The sequence below is a fragment of the Aricia agestis genome, chromosome 9 (genome assembly GCF_905147365.1).
Source record: "Aricia agestis chromosome 9, ilAriAges1.1, whole genome shotgun sequence".
Lineage (NCBI taxonomy): Eukaryota > Metazoa > Arthropoda > Insecta > Lepidoptera > Lycaenidae > Aricia > Aricia agestis.
In genome coordinates, this window is record NC_056414.1 from 5686463 (window position 1) to 5706244 (window position 19782).

Genomic DNA, 19782 nt, shown 5'->3' on the forward strand with positions numbered 1-19782 from the left:
GGAGAGAAGGAAGAAGAAGCCCGCCGCCCGCAACCATCGCGGCACCGCGCCATATGTACCTGAGCTGCGTCTGCGGAGCGAGGTCCCCGCGACGCCCCTGTACATATCCCGCCTGCACTGGTCCATGGAGGTCGAAGATGTCGTGGACTACATCAGTAAGAAGACATCCCTCCACTTGAGGGTCGAGCGTCTGCAGTCTCGCCACAAGGTCAACTTCAGTTCCTTTGTGGTGAGAGTACCGACGCATCTTCTCCCGACCTTTGAAGCGGAGGAATTCTGGCCGACTGATGTGGTTTACCGAAGGTTCCGGGGGAGACTCCGGAATGAAGCGCGCGTCACGTCGCCGTTAATTCGTGATAATGTGTAGTTGTTAAGTTTATATAATTTTTATGTATGTTAGTCATTAAGGTATATATTGTATGGGCCTACGTAGCCTGATTTAAATAAATAAATAAATTATTTGAGGACGTCAAAAACTCGCAAGATTGCTATTTTTATTTAACAGGCGTTTTTATTTTTATGTGTATTTGTCCTGTCATTCCTCAATGTCATTCCTTCTTAATTCTCTTACTTTTCTATTGAATACACGCAAGTTTGTATTACGGGCTTTCATTTTGCTCAATTAGAGGTACTTGCGGCTACTTTTAACAAGGCAACCCAACATTAATCCATTCTATACGTTCTAAAGATTACTTTAAAATATATTTGATCGAAAAAAACGATTCATGCATGATTTTACGGTCGGATCTTAGGATATTAGCTTTATAGCCTATAATATGTGTTGTATAACAACAAAACTAGTAAAATGTGTAGCAATTTTCTAGCTTACCATTCCCTTTACTTCACTATCCTAGTTTGATCAAAAATAAATCTAACTTATAAATAATATAGAAATTAAACTGTATAACAAACTAGGGATAGAGTCATAACTATAAAACAAGTGTATGATAAAATATCTACTAAAATATACTTTTGAAATAAAATTATAATATTTGTTTCTAACAATATAGAATGGCGTTTTAAATTGGTTTCATGCAAAGGTTAAGTACAAATCAAAATCATTATATACGGAAAACGTTAGTTAACATTGTATTATTTACTAGACATTAGCGTTTGAGCATTTCAGGTTATAAGAAAGCTAATTAGGATTACGATATTTTAATACCCTATGTTTTTATATAAATAGCATAAAAGATATAAATGAATAGCTATAGATCATGCATACATATGGAAAACAAACTCAAATAAATACATATTGTCAAGAGAAATATTATACATGGAATTTCTAAACAAAAAACGCCGATTAGTTTTTTCTCTCTCGACAACACAGTGAAAAAAAACCAGTGGGTAAAATAGGGGTAAGCTATTAGGTTACACTTAAGCACGCTTTTACCCTTCTTAGTTTCCCCTTAACAGCATTTTCCAGGTGCAATCTATTTTTCTTCTGAAGCAAAATAAATACAATCTGTATTTGTCGTTACGTTAGTTTTCTCAAATTGAAATTAATGTCTTTAGTTGATTATAAAATACACATATAATACAATATATACATACTTAAAATATCGAAAAAAATTTATATCTATTCTATACAGGGTGCAATTAAACCTTCCTGCCAAATTTTGATATATTGATGCTTGTTAAAAGTAAAAATACACGTATTTTTTCTTTTATAGTCACTCAGTACTAAAATGTTGAGAAATAGCTTCCGAAAGTTATCCTAAAAAACACTACAATTAATGCCCCCGCGCGCGCCTCCCCCCGCGTTACCCCCTCTCATTCCCCCGCGCCGCGAGTGACCGTTCTGCAACGATTTTAAATGGGATAAAATATGTAATTAAAAAAATAATAACACCCGATTTTTTTGGTTAAATGGACTCTCCTAATGATACCAAAGCCCTGGAAAAAATTTGGCAGGAAGGTTTAATTGCACCCTGTATTAATAATTTTAAAAATGAAAATTAGTTAATATCTGATTTGATGTGAGTCATTAGAAAATTTTAACACCCTCTAGACAATTATTATTCTATTATTCAAGATCTTCGGTTATAGATAGTTAAATATTAAAACATATTATAACAGTTACTTAACACTTTTCAACTATCCCATTGTTATTAAAGTCCGATATGTGTACCGTGTACGACGTACGTATATTGACCCATCGCTAGCTGTCTCTTAAACTTACTTACGAAATTACATAGTTATATTCTGGTCCTAAATCGTACATTATAATATGGAAACGATACATCAATATACTCGCGTGCGAGAAAAAAAAAGTAGCTTTACATAGCTTCTTGAAGCGGTGGGTTAATTAACGAATTTTTTACGTTACCGCGATTAGCAAATAGCAACGCCCCAGTAATAGACGAAACCCAAATATCGCCCAATACCTGCGTTAAAAACAATTATCGCCCATTACGAAATACCGGCACCCTATTAAAACCACGCTATTATCCAATACAAAGCTGTGACGTCATACCTTGCGAGGCGGCGGCGTGGGCTCCTCGTGCGCGCCGTTGTGAGGTGGCGGCGTCGGCGGCGGCTGCTGCGGCCGGTGCTTAACTACGCCCGCTGTGAGAGAGATAGCAATATTAGCAGCGGCTGTGTGTGAGGGAGACAGCAGTATATGGCCAAAGGGCTATAAATTATAATATAATGCTTGTGAGCTCGTCATGCGCGCCGTTGTATACAATTATTACTAGATGACGCTCGCAACTCCGTTGAGCCAAAATTTTGTTTATCGCGAGGGAACCATACACTTTTACGTATCGTTTGTTCTTTATTGAGACCTCTCCATAGACCATACCAAATTTCAGCACAATCGATTCAGCAATATCACGTATTGCGTAATATTATTGACCGTCTAGGTTTAATATTAAACATCGCGCGCCTCCAATCTAATTGTTTAATAAACTGTTCAATAAAATTGAAGCGTGATATTGCACAATACAATTTATCATCTAGGGGCCGGCTTACTTCGATATACGCACCGTGTATAGTCCGGGAGTCGGCGGACGGCGAGGGCGTAGAGCGTGGCAGCGGCGGCGGGTGTGACAGCACCGCGCCCGCCACGCTCGCCACCACCGTCACGCTCGCGACACCCGGCGGCAGCGGCGCCGCACGCTTTTTTAAACTGCCAATGTTGTCTGAAATTTGTAGAATGGCGGTGTAAATTAATAGTTGTGATGCTAAAAATAAATTGAAGACATGAGTGGATGAATTATATACATGGCCACTAGTTTTTGCCCCGAAAAAAATATGCTAACGGAGACGAGAAAGGCGAGTTATCGTTTCAATTATAAATATAATAATATTATGTGTAGACGATGACAAAATAACGATGACACTCAACAAAGTAATGTATCATCGAAAAATACTAACAGACATTAGGTTTCCTCGGCAGCGTGGTGGGTGTGGGCGGGGCGTGGTGTAGCGAGTCGCACGTGGACGAGCGCGACCGCAGCACGGGCGAGTCCCCACCCCCTCCGCCGCCCCCGCACACGCCCGCGTAAGATGGCGGCCGCGACCGCGAGTACTTCTTCTCGGGTGTGACGCTGCCGTTTTGCTGAAATGATGAAGAAGATTTTAGGGGCGAAAGCGAGGAATGTGGTACTTATGACACCGCCCCATTTTGACTTGTATGGTATTGTGTTTTGATGATGTTTATTTTGTTAGACGATTCACGATTTATACATTTTATAGCATTTCCAAGCTCCACTGTAACCAATATACAAAAAATAGATGAAACCTTGATTATTTATTGAAAATACAAAAAAAAAAAAATTCTTACCCTCTCTTCAATGACGGTATCATCGTCTGAGAAATCTGTGGAGCCGTCATCGTGTGATAGATTCCAGTCTATGTTAATGTTCTCGAATATACTCTTCTCTCGCTTATCTACATTCTCCAACTGAAATAACAAAACATAAAATATAAAGTTTTGTCTTTGTCATTGTCAATTAAAAAAACAAACTGTCACTCACTAATTCCACGCACGAATGGTGTCCCAGTTGCCGCGCAATCTGTACTGCTGTGCGTCCGTTATTATCTTTTATCGATACATCCGCCCCGGCTTTTAGCAGCAGCTTCATGGCTTCGCTCCTATCGATGGCCGCGCAGAGATGTACTGCCGTCATACCGGAGAAGGTGGTTTTATCGAGCAGCTGGGAGCCGCCATTTTGGACTAGAAAATCGACGATGTGCAAAAACGAGCCGTCGCCGAGCTCACGCGATATCGCTAGGTGGAGGGCCGTCTCACCGCAGTCCTGTGGAAGATCGCGTGATTAGGAATAGCGCTTTGGGTAAGCTAGGTTTATCAGCATATAATCAAAGGCCTTGTAATAAAGTATTTTTTAACTAAGCCGATAACGGCTGTTTTTATAGCAAACAAGACATTTCCCGCAATTTCCTTGATAAGAAATTCGTTTATCGTGCGAGAATTCTTCCAGGATACAAACAACACGTAGCCGTTGTGTATTATTGACTACGTGTTCGATCTCGGACTATCGTAACGTGCAGCGTTCTGTGACGTCACTATACAGCGGTCTGTGACCTCACTAGGCAGCGATTTGTGACGCCACTATACAGGGGTCTTTGGCGTCACTATACAGCTGTGACGTCACTACACACAGTGCGGTACGTACGGAGCTGGGCAGCGCGGACGCCAGGTCGGCGCCCTCGGCGTACGCCTGCAGCAGGTTCTGCAGGTGGCCGTTGTTGACGGCGTGCTCGACCTCCGACAGGCGCTCGGCGGCGTCCCGACACGTGCGCGCCGCGAACGCGCGGTACACGTACTTGTCGCGGATGAATCGCAGACGCTCCTCCCTGGAAAAAGCAGGATAAGATAGAGATTGTCAGTATGAGAGCACTGTTATAATGAAGAGATAGGTAGGATGTGTGAAAATGCCACAAAATGAATATCGTAACCGCACAGAAATTGATAGACTGGAACCAGGCGTATCCAAACGGCAGTGGAGCCACTTAACACGTCATGTCACTCAGCTATCGCGTAGTGTGTCGTGCCTTTATAGCACGTTTTAAATATTATTTCACCGGTACCCTACGAATAATAAAAACTACCGGTACCTATACTATTCAAGCCACGAGACGTCAGACGAATCACAAATCACACATAAATTATGCCATCTACTAATAAGACATCTTTGACTCGTCTACGTCCTACATACTCGGGCCTAATCCTCAAGCCTATTTATGGGTTTATCTACTTACACTACAACTTACATGGTACTCTCCGGCGTCAGCTTATCCCTCTCGTCCAGGGTGTTCTCCATCACCTCGTTGAACAGCTGGTTGCCCATGTGGCGCGCCAGCAGCAGCTGCGAGGTGCTAAGCCTGTCCAGGGTGAGGGACTGGATCCTGGAAATGTGGACGCCCAGCTCGCGGTGGCTCCCGGAGCACTCTATGCAGACTATCACGCCGAAGTTCGTGGACAGCCATGTTGGGTCTGGGGAAGAATAAGAGGATATTGATATAAAATATGCCTTCGTTCTAAAGTACATTTTACACGCGTTAGAGGATCCCCTTTAAACCCCCTAACTCCTCAGTTGTCTAAGTCTTAATTCTTAAGGCTTGCACAATGCACATGATTCAAATTTGGAGTTTCTAGCTCAAAGAGTTTGATCAATGTGTTGATCTGACATTAAATAGGTTCTGCCTTATTTAAAGGCCCGGGTTGCGAGAAAAACCTTTGCACTAATAGGTATTTATTGAGTCATACGATTAAGAAGAAAGCGTACTTATAAAACATTATTACAGATTTGATCGATATTAATGAGGATTAAACGTTTTCTAAGCATTATGTCTATAATAATATTTTCTAAACTGTAAGTCCTTAAGAGGATACACCAGGGGCTAGAGAAATGAAAAAAGAGTACGTGTAATATCTATAGCTGTCTCCCTTACCTTAAGCCTATACCGCGGAACGCCATAGAGACAACTGCAGAAAATCAACGATTCGTTGTCCCCTGATTCCTTCTCCAAAACTTAACCGATTTAAGTACTTTTTTCATTAAAGATTAAAGAAGAAAGGCTTGAGCTGTGTTCCTATGTTTTATTTTCTTCGTATAATCTAGCCAAATCTGTTTTCTGGATGTTTGAACACAGCGGAAAATCTGGCCATTTTTTTGGGGTTTTGAACGTCCATATTATCTTATTTAATAATTAATAATGAAAAAAAAGAAGACATTGTATTAGTGGCCGTAGATATTAAGGAAAAAAATCATAACTCTACTAGCATTATCCAGGAAGGAAACAGGGGACAACGTTTGTATGGAGAAAAGGGCGGTGTGGACTCCTCTTAAGGGTTTATTTCCTCTACAATAATAATAATCGACATAATAATCATTAAGCACGAACTAAAACACATTTTGAAGGTCACTGAATTTATAAATATAACACCTAAAATAAACCACAACATTATCAACTGAGGAAGTTCATTTCCTACGTACAGTCGAAGACAGATCCGGCATCACAATTCGACCTTCTTACTTTGTCATAAAATTCAAAGTTAATATACTACGGATGTCGTCGACTGTACCGGGCAAGGACTGTCGCGAACACAAATCGACTAATTAATAATTAATTATAATGATTTGTTGGTATTTAACACGGAAATGTAATGTACATACTTACTGCACAACATACAGTTGTAATTAATAATCTCGGTGTACAGCTACGCTACAACTTCCTTATGCCTATAATAATAGAGATCACAACTTGATCACAATATGTAGTAATTCGCGAATTTACCGTACTTCTTCCTCGGAAGGAGTTCCATTGCATTTTTTTAAGAAGTGGACTATGCACAAAATGTAATTTGACATTTTATATAAAGTTTTGTTTACATTTCGCCTTTTAAATGACAGTCAAGAGTCCGTATACGAAATTTTGCCGAAATTTTGAAGAAAACGACAGAAATCTATACTAATATTGTAAATGCGAAACTATCTCTGTCTGTCTGTCTGTCTGTCTGTCTGTCTGTCTGTCTGTCTGTCTCGCTTTCACGCCAAAACTACCGAACCGATTGTAATGAAATTTTGTATACAGATAGTCTGAAGGCTGAGAAAGGACATAGGCTACTTTTTTACTGGAAAAAAGCGTTGTAAGGGGGTGAAAATGCGTAAATTTGTTCAAATTAAGTTAGTTCCAAAAATTCTAAATAGATGGCGCCGTGCGTCTCCTACATCGCGCTAACGCTTGCCCAGAAATCGTTCTATAAGATGAGGTGGTGGTGATGGTTATTTCTTATTAACGTTACTTATTAAATCAGTACTTTATCTATGCAGTGACGTAACCTTAAACCTATCAATGATAAATAGTTTATAGGTAAAGTTGTGTAATTGGGGGGTTAAATAAGCTTAAAATAAAAAATAAAATTCTATCCAATTCGAGAAAAAAGGAAAAAAAAAACCAATTGTGCCAAAAAACACGATTCAAAACAACCTAAATCTCACATTATATTACTCGCCGCAAGGCTAATAAGGGGTTATTTCATAAAAAAAACCACTGTAGCGATTTTGCTGAACTTTTGTATGAAGATACCACTCCGTGGGAGATACTTTGAGTCCCGGGTACTTTTTATCTCGAAAAAATGTACGGTTCCGCGCGATAAACGAATTTTGGCGGACGTCACTTGTTTTTCAATATAATATATATAATATTATGTATATTTATTTTTTATTACGTTATTATACGTTAAATAGGTGATTAACAAACTCGAGGAAAGAAGGATAAGGAAGGAATTAGTTTAAAATTTAAATATAAAACATGAAATTTTAGATGGGACATACTTATCTACAATCGTTGACTTAAAGAAACTGTAAACATACGAAATTGTCTTAAATGAAGTTTAATTAAGACATAATGTAATATTATATACATAGATGGCCTCCAAAACGTTTGTATGAGCTCTTCCCTACTTCGAAATCACTGCTAGTAGTGCTAGTTACATACTGACTATTAACCTAAAACGCTTGTACCTAATTCGTGTCGCTGAGCGCCTCTTAAGTCTTTCACAATTGCGCTTACAAATCTTGTGATTTAATGTCTTATGGTATTAAGTTGGTCACGAACAGTAAGTAGCATTATGTCTTAATATGTTAACAAACGAAATGACTTTTTTTTTCCTGAATATCTATGGCCACTATTAGCATGTCCCTATGTTTTCCTTTATTCCATAATTTTATTACTTATTAAATTTTGGAGAAGGAATCAGCGGACGACAAATCGAAGATTTTCTGTTCTTTTATTCTAATAATAATATTTTTGTCGTGTTGTCTCTATCGCGCTCTGCGGTGGGAGACTTGAGATTGGTGAGACAGCAATACATTTTCAAATACCTATTTTCAATTTTTCTCGCCCCTGGTGTATCCTCTTAAGAAGTGTGTCTAAGTATTCAATTTCAAAGTTCAAACGTTCAGAGTCAGTAAGTGTACAACTACATATCTGTGACACCTTGACAGGCATTTGGCTAGCGTCCAACTGTACAGAACTATACTACAGGATCGTGAACAAACCAAAGTAAACCTCATGTCGACGGCATAAGGACTCTGTTAGAATTTACGAGGTAATATAACTGTGAACGGCCTAAAAGCAATTCCTTCCCGTTTCGTATCAAACGTCAAACTAAACTCGGCTACTATACTAGTAATCGAGAAATAGATTTAGATTATTTTAGATGCAATGTTGGCTTGATATAATTTCGTCTTCATATTATAAGCACACTTGGACCTAGCACAGTGACAGAAACAGTTAAGTCATAATATGCCTACGGATAAATTTGTCTGATAGTACAATAATTTATCTTTATTAAAGCCCTTATTTTAATCTATGTAAATATTAACATATTAATTACATACTCGTATTACAACCTTAATAGCATTTATATGCTTATCAGCTTTAAGTAACTAACCCATCACGTATGGATGTAAAAGGTTATCGAAAAAAACATTAAAAATAATTTATGAGCATACGCCCCTTTCATATGAAAGGTCGGTTATCACTGTTATCAGTACTACAATACTTTTCCCTTATCAAATAATATTTTACGTACAATGGAAGATATTATAATTTTATCATTGTTTTTCAGCAAGTCTAAGTCAAGCCTGACTACAGACTACAACAGTAGACACTTGCAAGGCCGGGTCACACCGAGACACGAAGCAACGCGGCGCCGCATTTGGCGTCTAAGTGTGACTAACCCTTGGCAGTGCCAGCGCTCAGCTGTCGCAGTCTATCAGTCTTGGTTAAGACGTGTTCTTAAGTTTGTTCTTAAACTATTATCATCATATCAGCGTCTTAAAATGACACTAGCGATGCGTCGCGTCGCCTCGGCGGCGCCGGTCCGACGTTTTAAATACATCTTTATGTTTGTCACATTGTTGTGTTGCTTTGACGAGATGTTGAACATGATATTTTGACAAACACACACAGAAGGAAACAAAATACGGACAGGAGATGAACCGAAATGGGAAATGACTGACGCGTTGCACTGCCCATTGTCTTGTATCGTATTGATGCGGCTATGGAATACACTGCGTACCCCAACACAACGCATCGAAGCAGCATAGCCTAATCTAACTTTTTTTTATGAAATAAGGGGGCAAACGAGCAAACGGGTCACCTGATGGAAAGCAACTTCCGTCGCCCATGGACACTCGCAGCATCAGATGAGCTGCAGGTGCGTTGCCGGCCTATTAAGAAGGAATAGGGTAATAGGGGAGGGTAGGGTAGGGAAGGAAGTTACGTTTTCCTTCCCTACCCTCGTTTACGTGGGAGAGCCATGCTTCGGCACGAATGGGCCGGCTCGACCGGAGAAATTCCCCGTTCTCACAGAAAACTGGCGTGAAACAGCGCTTGCGCTGTGTTTCGCCGAGTGAGTGAGTTTACCGGAGGCCCAATCCCCTACCCTGTTCCCTTCCCTCTTCTCGTCAGGTAACTTAAACCTTGCACTATGAAGTTTGGGGTTAGTTACCCTGGCTTGATGGTTCAAAGTTTGCGCTTGAAGCAGACCATGCAGCGTATAATCCTGCAATGTGGCATCGAAGTTTCTGAGATCGACAAGACATAAACCACGTCTGAAAGACGTCAATGGGCTTCGGCCAGGCCGAGCATGCTATCTCGCTCTATCTTTGAAGCGCCCAAGCAAATCCCACAAGCATAATTACTCACCATTGGTGGACCCGCAGTCCGCGCACACCTGGTTCCTGGGCATCCCCCGCACAGCACGTATAATGGCCGCTGGTGGTTCAGCAGCGATAGGCCGTCGCTCTTCCCAGCTAGCTGGTGGAATGCCCTCATCAGAGCACTGTCCTTGCAGTTGATGAGTACTGACGTGCACGCGCTCTCGGAAGATCTTCTTTTGAAGCGCTCCCACCCACAAGCTATACTCCTGTACCCATTAACCCGTATAACTCACCATTAGTGGACCCGCAGTCCGCGCACACCTGGTTCCCGGGCATCCCCCGCACAGCGCGTATGATGGACCGCTGGAGGTCCAGCAGCGAATGGCCATCGCTCTCCCCAGCTTGCTGGTGGAACGCCCTCATCAGAGCCCCGTCTTTGCAGTTGATGAGCACCGACGTCCACGCGCGCTGTTCACTCTCGTCTTCCGCTTGGAAGTGGTAGGTGCGGTTATCTGGAAATAGGCCATGATCATCATCATCGTTAGTATCATGGTCGTCAGTCACGACGCTTATACACATCTAAAGTCCGATCGCGCCGGAAATTAGCTTGGACCATCGCAGTCGCTAATAAAGGTACGTATAGACACTAGACAGCCGGTTAAGGGCGGATTCGACCAAACTGGAGTAAAATTTTACTCGAGTATAACTGTCTCCTAATCCAAGAGTAAGCTGGTTTTGCGTTTTTCCAACTTCTAATCCAAGAATGAGGTAATTACACCTGGAGTAAATATTTACACGGGCTATTTTGGTGGAGTAAATATTAAACTGAGAATAGTTGCACAACAGGGTGTCAACTGTCACGGTCGGTGTCATTGTGAACTATAATTGACATTTTATTTCATACTTTTTGAGTAACTTGGTAAAATGCAAACGATAATATCCTAGAGTAAATTAAAGGAGTAAAATTATTCTCATGATAGTTATACTCGTGTAACTTCAAGTTTGGTCGAATCGGGCCTAAATGAAATAATCTAGTGATCGCTAGTTTACCAACCAAAAAAACATACCCTAAAAGCACGATAGCGATTTTTTCTAGCGCGAATGGAGAGACATGTTTCTGGCCATAGAGTAGGCACTTACTTATTACCATCGAGGAAATTGATTCCTAGGCAGTTGACAGACCAACGTCAACGATTTGATCGTGTCAATTCAATGTTAATTGTGGTCTGTCGGCTGGGTTTGACATAACGCGACCAACTACGTAGGTCCCCCATCTGCCTAGGAATCAACTTCACTGATAGTACATTGCCTCAAGTACAATAATTGCAGAATTCCTTCCTCACACAAAGAATATGGAAATATTTTGATACTATCTAACAAGAAAAAACATACTTTTGTTTATTACTCTAACTATATTTTTGCATATTACCCATTGTAAAATGCTACCGTTATAGTTTAAGTAATTATAGTGAAAGTGTAACTAACATTTAAATGAAACCTTGACCAAAGATTAGCATTAGCGTTACAAGTTACAAATAACAATTTACAATACACAATAAGTTGTCTTCAAATTAGTGAATTACATAAAGAGGTCATGTATTTTGTGAAATATAGAGTTGCCTGCAATTGTAATCATCATCATTACCGACAGAGATGGGCAAAATGCCCAAAACCGAGCTTTTTCCCATCACATATACCGAATGCTAACTTTGCCATTCTCTATCCTAAATATGCAAGTAACTAGGACCTAGGTCCTAGTACACTTAGGCTGTATAGTGTAAGGGTATCTTATAGAATGTATAACAGTTCGGATCCTTAGTCATATCCACGGAGCTAATACAGAGAGGAGGTGTGGTAATCAAATTTCCTTAAGAAACAACGCGTGACAATTTGCGGGGTGAGGGGGTGTCAAGCTCCGCCCACATTTCCATATTTCACCTATCGTGTAAAAGCAAAACTACTAGCTTAGGTCGATGTTGGTGTTACTACGTAGTTCAGCTAAATTACACTAGATGTCAAAATTCTTAAATATTATGGGACGTACTTAGAACTTAAAAAAATGTATATTAATTATAATAAGGTCAATCATTAAAATTAGGGTTAGAATTTTGACCGAATTTTTAATGTAAAATAAGGAGACAAACGAGTAAACGGGTCACCTGGTGGAAAGCAACTTTCGTAGCAACACTCGCAACATCAAAAGAGCTGCAGGTGCGTTTTCGGCCTTTTAAGAGGTAATAGGGTAGGGAAGGGAATGGGGTGGGTACTAGGTAATAGGTAAGTACTCTTTTTCAAAAATTTCATGAAAAAATTTTTAATCAATTACCTAGCTAGCCAAATGTCAGCGCGCGTCAACATTAGCAAACAAAACTGTCATTGCGATACTTAACAGATTCAATGTGGCGCACATTTTTGAAGACTTTCAGTCGTGGCGGCACTCAATTATCTCGTGACAGGTTATCCGTGTCATACGCCATAGAAGTAGATGACACGGCTACCGTGTCACCCGCCACGTTCAAAAAGGTTTATTGTTTAGTTAAGTACCCCAACTTACCAAAGCACAATAAGCTTTGTAAACAAGACGATATAAGATATTATGCTCTGAGCTTAGGTTCCCTACCCACCATAATATTAACGTGAAAATTCATTGTAGTAAAATACGCATGTACGAGTTATTGTCCTCAATAACGTACAGGCTTTATATTTCAGATCTCGTTCCGAGCTGTAAACACTGAATTTAGGTCATAAGTTAATTTGTCAAATAAATATAGGCACAATACTTACTATTCTAACATAAAGGATGTTTGCACAGCAATGCCGCTAACCGCGTATTGTTGTTTAATATAGTCCCGTCGCAGAACAGAGAAAATTTCGTATTTCGTACATTGACATTTGACCTATTATCGCTACTTATGTCTCTTTCAATAAATTTATGTCACAGTCCGCAAAATTATGGACACTTGTTAGCAGTTAGCACTAAATTTGTTTCTTACTTTACTAAAAAAAAAGAAAATAATAAAAAATTTACTTAGCCTAACAGAAAAATAACCTCAAACTTTCGTTATCTATCCACTATTCTGCATTCTAGTATTTCTAACAATAGCTTACCCAACTAGAGACTGGGTTAATGTGATATCATTGTTACTAAATGTTAATTAAATAAAAAATTACCCATGATCACTCGCCGACAGCACATTATGTTATGTAATATAAGTGTGGACGTGGGAACATTATGCAGTTAGTTTTTTATAAAATCCTATGAATTATGAATGTAGAATCTAGCTAAAGCCCGGTCGTCGGATAGAGAGAACTTCAGCCGTTGACCTATGACTTGTCTCTTTCGCGCAAGAAGATAATATTATCGATGTCCTGCTCACTTAACTTGTGCCTGGAAATGAGATGGCCGAATATCTATCTATCCAGCGGCAAGGCGATTGTCAGCGACAGCTATGCAACAGGCGTTTGAGATATCTGCTGTCAAATTCCTTTTGCACAGCTGGAGCAAGATATGTATTCGTTACCCTCTTATGTATGCTATAAGCTAAAGTATAACCTAAACTTTGAAATGTTTGCTAAACGACTTCCAAAAATAATTAGTTTAATTTTTGTATTAAGTAATAACTACATTCGTTTTATTCGACCAACTGTAGCCGCTATCTGAAAGTAATTAAAATAATTCTACGTCTAACTTGTAACCCTAAACTTTGACAAACTGAGAGATCCTTTTCATCTGTACTATTGCAAATTGATAAAACTAATTAACGATCAACAAACTAACAGAAACATGAATGTCTTTTAATTGAATTTAAACTGTAAACTAAACTTTTCAAAGTACACAGCAGAAAGGTCCTCTTTACAAACGCCCGCAAGGCCACAAGTCGCAATTTAATAGCTAAACTTGGGTAAAATATTACAACTTATGTGAACATAACACATAACATTATGAATGCTATAAATAATAAACTTTAATGTTTTGTTATTATAAACACAAGTGGATATTAAATGTAAACGTATTATGCAGAGCAATAATTTTATGCTTTGTTTAATAAATGTCAGAGAGCTTTTTGCAAAATGAAACCGGCCATATTCGTGCGCGAGTAAAAGATACAAGCAGCGTTAGGTCGATGTACGAATTTCTACGAGCTTCGCGACTGTACTTTACCAAGGCTGCTATAAATTATAAACCGTCCGGACGCCGGATGGAATGAAGTTTTATAATTACGTTCAGCGAAAACAATAGAGTTTTACTACCGAGATAGATTTTTCGTGCACAAGAGAATTGGCCAACATGCCTCTTTGAAAAATATTTTAATTTATGTGGCTTACAGCAAGCAATATTACAGTATACTATAATATGATAGAAGACAATAGCCTATTACAAGCCTCCACAAGAAGAAATTCCCTGTATCCGGGCTCTACCCCATAACCCATTTAAAGCCAAAAAGCTTCAAATACTCACATGAAACTAAATCGAACGCCCTCTTATCTTCCGTCGCGACTTTGATCTGACACGTCAGCAGATTAACCCTGGTCGGGGTCTTATTCTCGTCAGCGTGGAAGATGTCCAGGAACCCCTCGGCCGTGACTCTGCATCTTCTCTTCTGCCAGACCCTTCGCACCTTGCCCTCTGACTTCTTCAGGAGGTAGCCGCTTCGGGAGACGCCATGTTGTTTGTCGCCTTGCAGCTGGTGGAGGGAGTAACCACCTACGGAGGTGGCTGCCTGAAATAGAACATTAGGTGAGATACTATACAAATTCTTCTAATTATCCTCAATTATTATCCAACGGTAACACCAATAAGTCAATAGCGCCTAAACCACCGCCTTGACAATTTTCAAAAAGTGATCAAAATCCGTTCGGTACTTTTTGCAGAAGTAACAAACAATGGGTATGTACGTTACGTACAAACTTTCGCCTATACTATAATATTATTAGCACAGAGTACTATAATACTGGCGTAAATATTAGTGTGATTCAAGCATTTGAGTAATGCTTGAATTAGGAGGCTACATGTTGGTCATTCTATAATGTAGACACAATGTCATATTGTTTGTGATTGCAATTTTTTTTGACTAGAACAAGTTTGGGTTAAAGTAAATAGCGTTTATCATGTCGTTCCACAGACTAGTATTCCATATTGTAGTCAAATTTTTTGACAAAAGATTAGCAATAACATAGTCAAGAGCAGGTAGATTTTAAAATAGTAATTTGCTGATCATCTTCACACCTTTCGCAAACCATCCAACCCTAGACAATTATGTTAATTTATTTTCTTATTACCAAGATATTTGCGTGTACGTCTATACAGCTTATACCATCGCGAGCGTCTTAAGTTATAAACGAGACATTTTGATGGATCATATTAAAAATTCCACAACTTCACGAATACTTGAACGCTTAGTTTCGCTTCAAATTCTTATGAAACAAACAACTTCAATCACATTCTTCCTCTCACTATTGTGTGACAACACACAGTATATGGGTGTCGTGTTTCAGTTGTAAAATTCCTTTCATAACAGTGTCTCATTGATTTTATAACACGTAGATATGTTGTCAGAATTCAGAAGTCTTTAAACCTCGGTTCCCAAGTTGGAACGAGATTTCTTAATAACCGGGCGATTATAACGAACTAAGTTTTAAAATTCAAAGTTACAACTTGCAACTCCATTTAGTAAAATTTAAGCTTATATCCTTAATATTATATCCTTTTCTCCTTAAAAAATGCAAAAGGAAGGAAGGAGGTAAAAAGCAGGCAGAGACTAAAGATTTAGCAGCTCTGTTTTAACCAATATAATTGTTATTACAACTTTCCTAATAGGAGAGCTATATTTTAGGCATAAAAGTCATTGTAACAGCCATTCATGGCTTTGTGGTTACGAGAAACCATAAAGTGGCTCTTGTCTTACATGGGCGTCTTATGGCTGAGACGATGATGATGATGGAATACGAATTTGAAACATTTCACTCTAGATAAAGACAAAAGCGAGTAAGGGCGCAGGTACAATGGCGACCTACATAATATTCTGGGTCGCGGAGTCCGCAGAACGTGTTGTTTAATGTGAGCTAGAGCATTAAATCATCTTAAATACGGCTCTACATAATCTGTGTGAAGTCTGAATTCTGAAATACGTTTTAAAAGCGAAATTAAAGCATTAAGCGTAGGTACTAGACGGGCGACAGCCCGCCACTTTGTTCGCGTGAAATTAGGAGTTCCATAATTTCTTCGTAAAAATTATTGCATGGTTTTTTCTCGGGAATTAAATATTAAAATATCTCATGCTAAATTTAATTTAAATTGGTAAATGCGGTTTGAGCTTAACAGAGACAGTTTGTGCCTAGTGCTTGGTAGCCAATTATCCCACTCTTTTGGGCCTGATTGAGGTTTGAGGGTCTAGTGGTAGGAGGGCGCAAAAAAAGCGACTCTGCTCACCTCCTTATCCTGTGGCGTCGCCGCTCGCAGCATGTTCCTCAGCTCGAACAGCCTCCTCTTCTCATCGTCCTGCTGCTGTCTGATTTTCTGGAGCTGGACACTGAGATCAGCGACGTACACCCCAAAGTGTTCTATCGTCTTCAGCCCGTCTTGGAAGTAGTTGGTCTGCGCGTGGTAGTACTCCACCAAATGTTGAAGCAGCTCTATGCCTTTCTTAGTCTTAATCTCGTTGAACTTTATCAGGTACTGAAACAAAAGAATATCTTTAAGTAAGGAACAGTAAAATTAGAGTACTTACTCCAAATTTTCAAGGATACATTTGCTGCTAAAACGTTTTAAGTAAAAATACGGCATTTGTGAACTTTAAATACAATATTTTTCAAAAACTGATATTCTACCTATGTACCAATCAAGGAGGAAGGACATTGGTTACTTTTATAGCGACTTAATTATAGTCCCTGTGGTATTTCTCCTAACTAATGGTAACAGGAAACATCTAATTTGCAGGTAAAAATAACTCTTAAAATGTTAAAATTCTCTACAGAGTTTCTTTGATGTAGTTAATCAGTTTCTGTCATTAAGATTTAAAGGATCTTCAAAGACCAGAAAAATGTTTTGGAAGTTAATAATTAGTAGCCCGATTTGATCCAACATTAATAAAGCTTCGGTTATGTTTGGATTTAGTGTCAGTATAATAAAAATTACAACTGTCTTAAAATATGAAAGATTTTTTTTTTAATTTCCTTAGGACTGCCAGAGGAAATTTCTATCAGAGCTATGTGGTACTACCGTACCGTTTTTTAGAGTTCCGTATTCAAAGGGTAAAACCGGGACTTCGCTGTCTATCCGTCTGTATGTATATTATGTGTCTGTCACCACTCACCAGTCTATATCTCAAGAACCGCTATGTTAAGACTTCTGTTTTTTTTTTATTAATTAGTGTTAAGAGTCCGGGCGCCATCGCAATTCTCATACAAACGTAATGGCGCCTCTTCACAATCGGCGATGATCGGCACTCGTTGATCGCCTGTGATCGGCAAGGCAATCGCCACGATCATCGTGCAAGCATCCACACGATCGTCCGCGTTCATTCATTGAGCAGCAAGCCATCAAGATGGACGTGGAGGTCATAGCTGCAGCTACAATTAGTTTAATTTCAATTTACAATCATTTTAGCAATATAGTTCAACGAAAAGTTGTGAAAAGAAAATGGAAGAAGAGAAAGTAATTATTATTATATAATAAATTGTAAATACCTATTGTAAATACCTGGGCACGATTGAAACAACTAATTACCACCAAACTGTTTTTACCTAGGAAATTAATTCTGATTTACATTTACGGCCAAAGCTTTCATAAGAAACACTTCTACTGTACAGTAGTTCATAGTATACATACCCAGTCTCCCCTACCTAAACAATTTAATAGGTGATCCTATTGTCCAGTTATAGGTCACTCACTTTAAATATTTTTTTCAGACAATAGAAATATTTTTATATATTAATAATAAATATTTTTACAAACAAAAGCCGACGCGACGGACGTACGCACGGCTCCGCTGTCCTCCGGTGAATGAATGATCGGCGATCGTGTGGGCACGCGCTGCCGACTACACGCGATTCCCTTTGATGCGTGTCCAAAAAACCGACAAGTCACCGATCGCGGCGATCACGACGGCGACTATGGACGATCATGGACGACTCTACACAATCGTGCTCGCGCGTAATCGCCTATGATCGCCGATTGTGAAGAGGCGCCATTATACCAAGATCATTTCCCATACGAGAAAATTTACCATATTTATTATGTAAATATTTTGCAGTGAATCTTTGTACTGGAACCTAGGTAATTACTATCTTAAGCTGAATAGTAACTCAAATATGGTAAATATTCTCGTATGGGAAATGATCTTGGTATTACGTTTGTATGAGAATTGCGATGGCACCCGGACTCTTAAGTGTGTTGAATGGATTTTGTTAAGAAACAGACTGGATTGAACAAGAAACAAAGCGGCATTCGTGTCGCATTTTAATAGCGGAATTGGAGTACAGAAACGTGGAAAATGTCAATGGCATAATAAACACACCGGCAAAATTAGAGGAACATAACAAAATTTTCAATTTTTTTTAATTGTTCACTGATTTTTATATATTTATTTATTTATTTACTAATTGATTATTAAAAAATAAATTTTATATAAATTTAGGGCATAAAAACGTGAAAAATAGAAAAAAATCAGCAAAAATCAAAAAATTAAGAAAATCTTTGAAATTTCAGTAGTAAGTTTTTAAGATAAATTCTCCATTTTTATTAAAAAAATGCCATGTTAAAAGCGTGTGATGCCTTCTATGGATCTCAAGAGGGCCTGGATACGCCATTCCATGCTTGCATTTTAATTGTCAATCATTTCCTGTGGGATATTCTCCTACTCCTCCAGTAGCGCCAACTCGAGTTCCTGGACACATTTTGGAGCTGGAGTTTTAACTCGTACCGTTCACCCATTGATGTGCCACACGTCTTCAATTGGATCCACATCCGTAGACCACGCTGGCCTCTCCACCTGGGCTACGCCAGCATCGTTTAGGTAATAATGCCCGATTTTCTTACTCTATGGACGCACATAAAATTGAAATTACTACCTAAAACTGTGTAAAAGGCACACCATACAGTTCCAGGATGTCGGTGCTATAGCACTGTACTGTCAAAGTACCATCATCTATAATCATCAGCTCCATGCGGGCTCCAAATCATATGCAACTCCAAACCATTACGAAGCCAGCATCATAGGCCACTGTTTCCGGTAAGTTTGATGGCCTGTAGCTTTCCTTATGATTTATCCACATTCTTTATCGCCTGTCAATACAATGTACACAGAATTTGCTCCCATCACTGTACAGCACAAGATTTCACTTACTTGTCTAATTTTGATGTTCACGCGCAAATCTTAGCCTGGCTCTTCGGTGTCCTGTCTCAAGTTTTGGTGCCCTTGCTGGCACTTTTGAGTTTAATTTAACTTCTTTGAGTCTTCTTCTTACTGTACAATCACTTACACGTTCATCTTGGACCTGTCCCGACAGGTTTCGTGTCTGCATAGCAGTTTGAGGTCGATTTCTTAAGTTTTGTTTCCTTACAAAATGGTCATCCTGAACCATTGTCACCCGATATCTGCCTTGTTCTCGTCTCCGAACGTAAGATCCAGTCTCTCTGAAGCGT

At 39.2% G+C, this 19782-nt stretch overlaps 1 protein-coding gene across 2 annotated transcripts in view; it reads right to left on the reverse strand.

Moving 5' to 3' along the window:
* The window catches only part of LOC121730784 (arfGAP with SH3 domain, ANK repeat and PH domain-containing protein), a 73976-nt gene that overhangs the window by 5775 nt on the left and 48419 nt on the right, over positions 1-19782 (reverse strand). The window contains exons 5-15 of one of the 2 annotated variants that reach the window (XM_042119983.1): positions 16570-16815; positions 14599-14860; positions 10433-10651; positions 5239-5461; positions 4641-4821; positions 3981-4262; positions 3788-3907; positions 3379-3562; positions 2988-3143; positions 2477-2568; positions 1394-1444 (exon numbers count right to left, since the gene is read on the reverse strand). In XM_042119983.1, coding sequence (XP_041975917.1) covers positions 1394-1444; positions 2477-2568; positions 2988-3143; positions 3379-3562; positions 3788-3907; positions 3981-4262; positions 4641-4821; positions 5239-5461; positions 10433-10651; positions 14599-14860; positions 16570-16815 — 2016 coding nt within the window. The remainder of the gene's footprint in view (positions 1-1393; positions 1445-2476; positions 2569-2987; positions 3144-3378; positions 3563-3787; positions 3908-3980; positions 4263-4640; positions 4822-5238; positions 5462-10432; positions 10652-14598; positions 14861-16569; positions 16816-19782) is intronic. The other variant, XM_042119984.1, reaches the window with a different exon arrangement.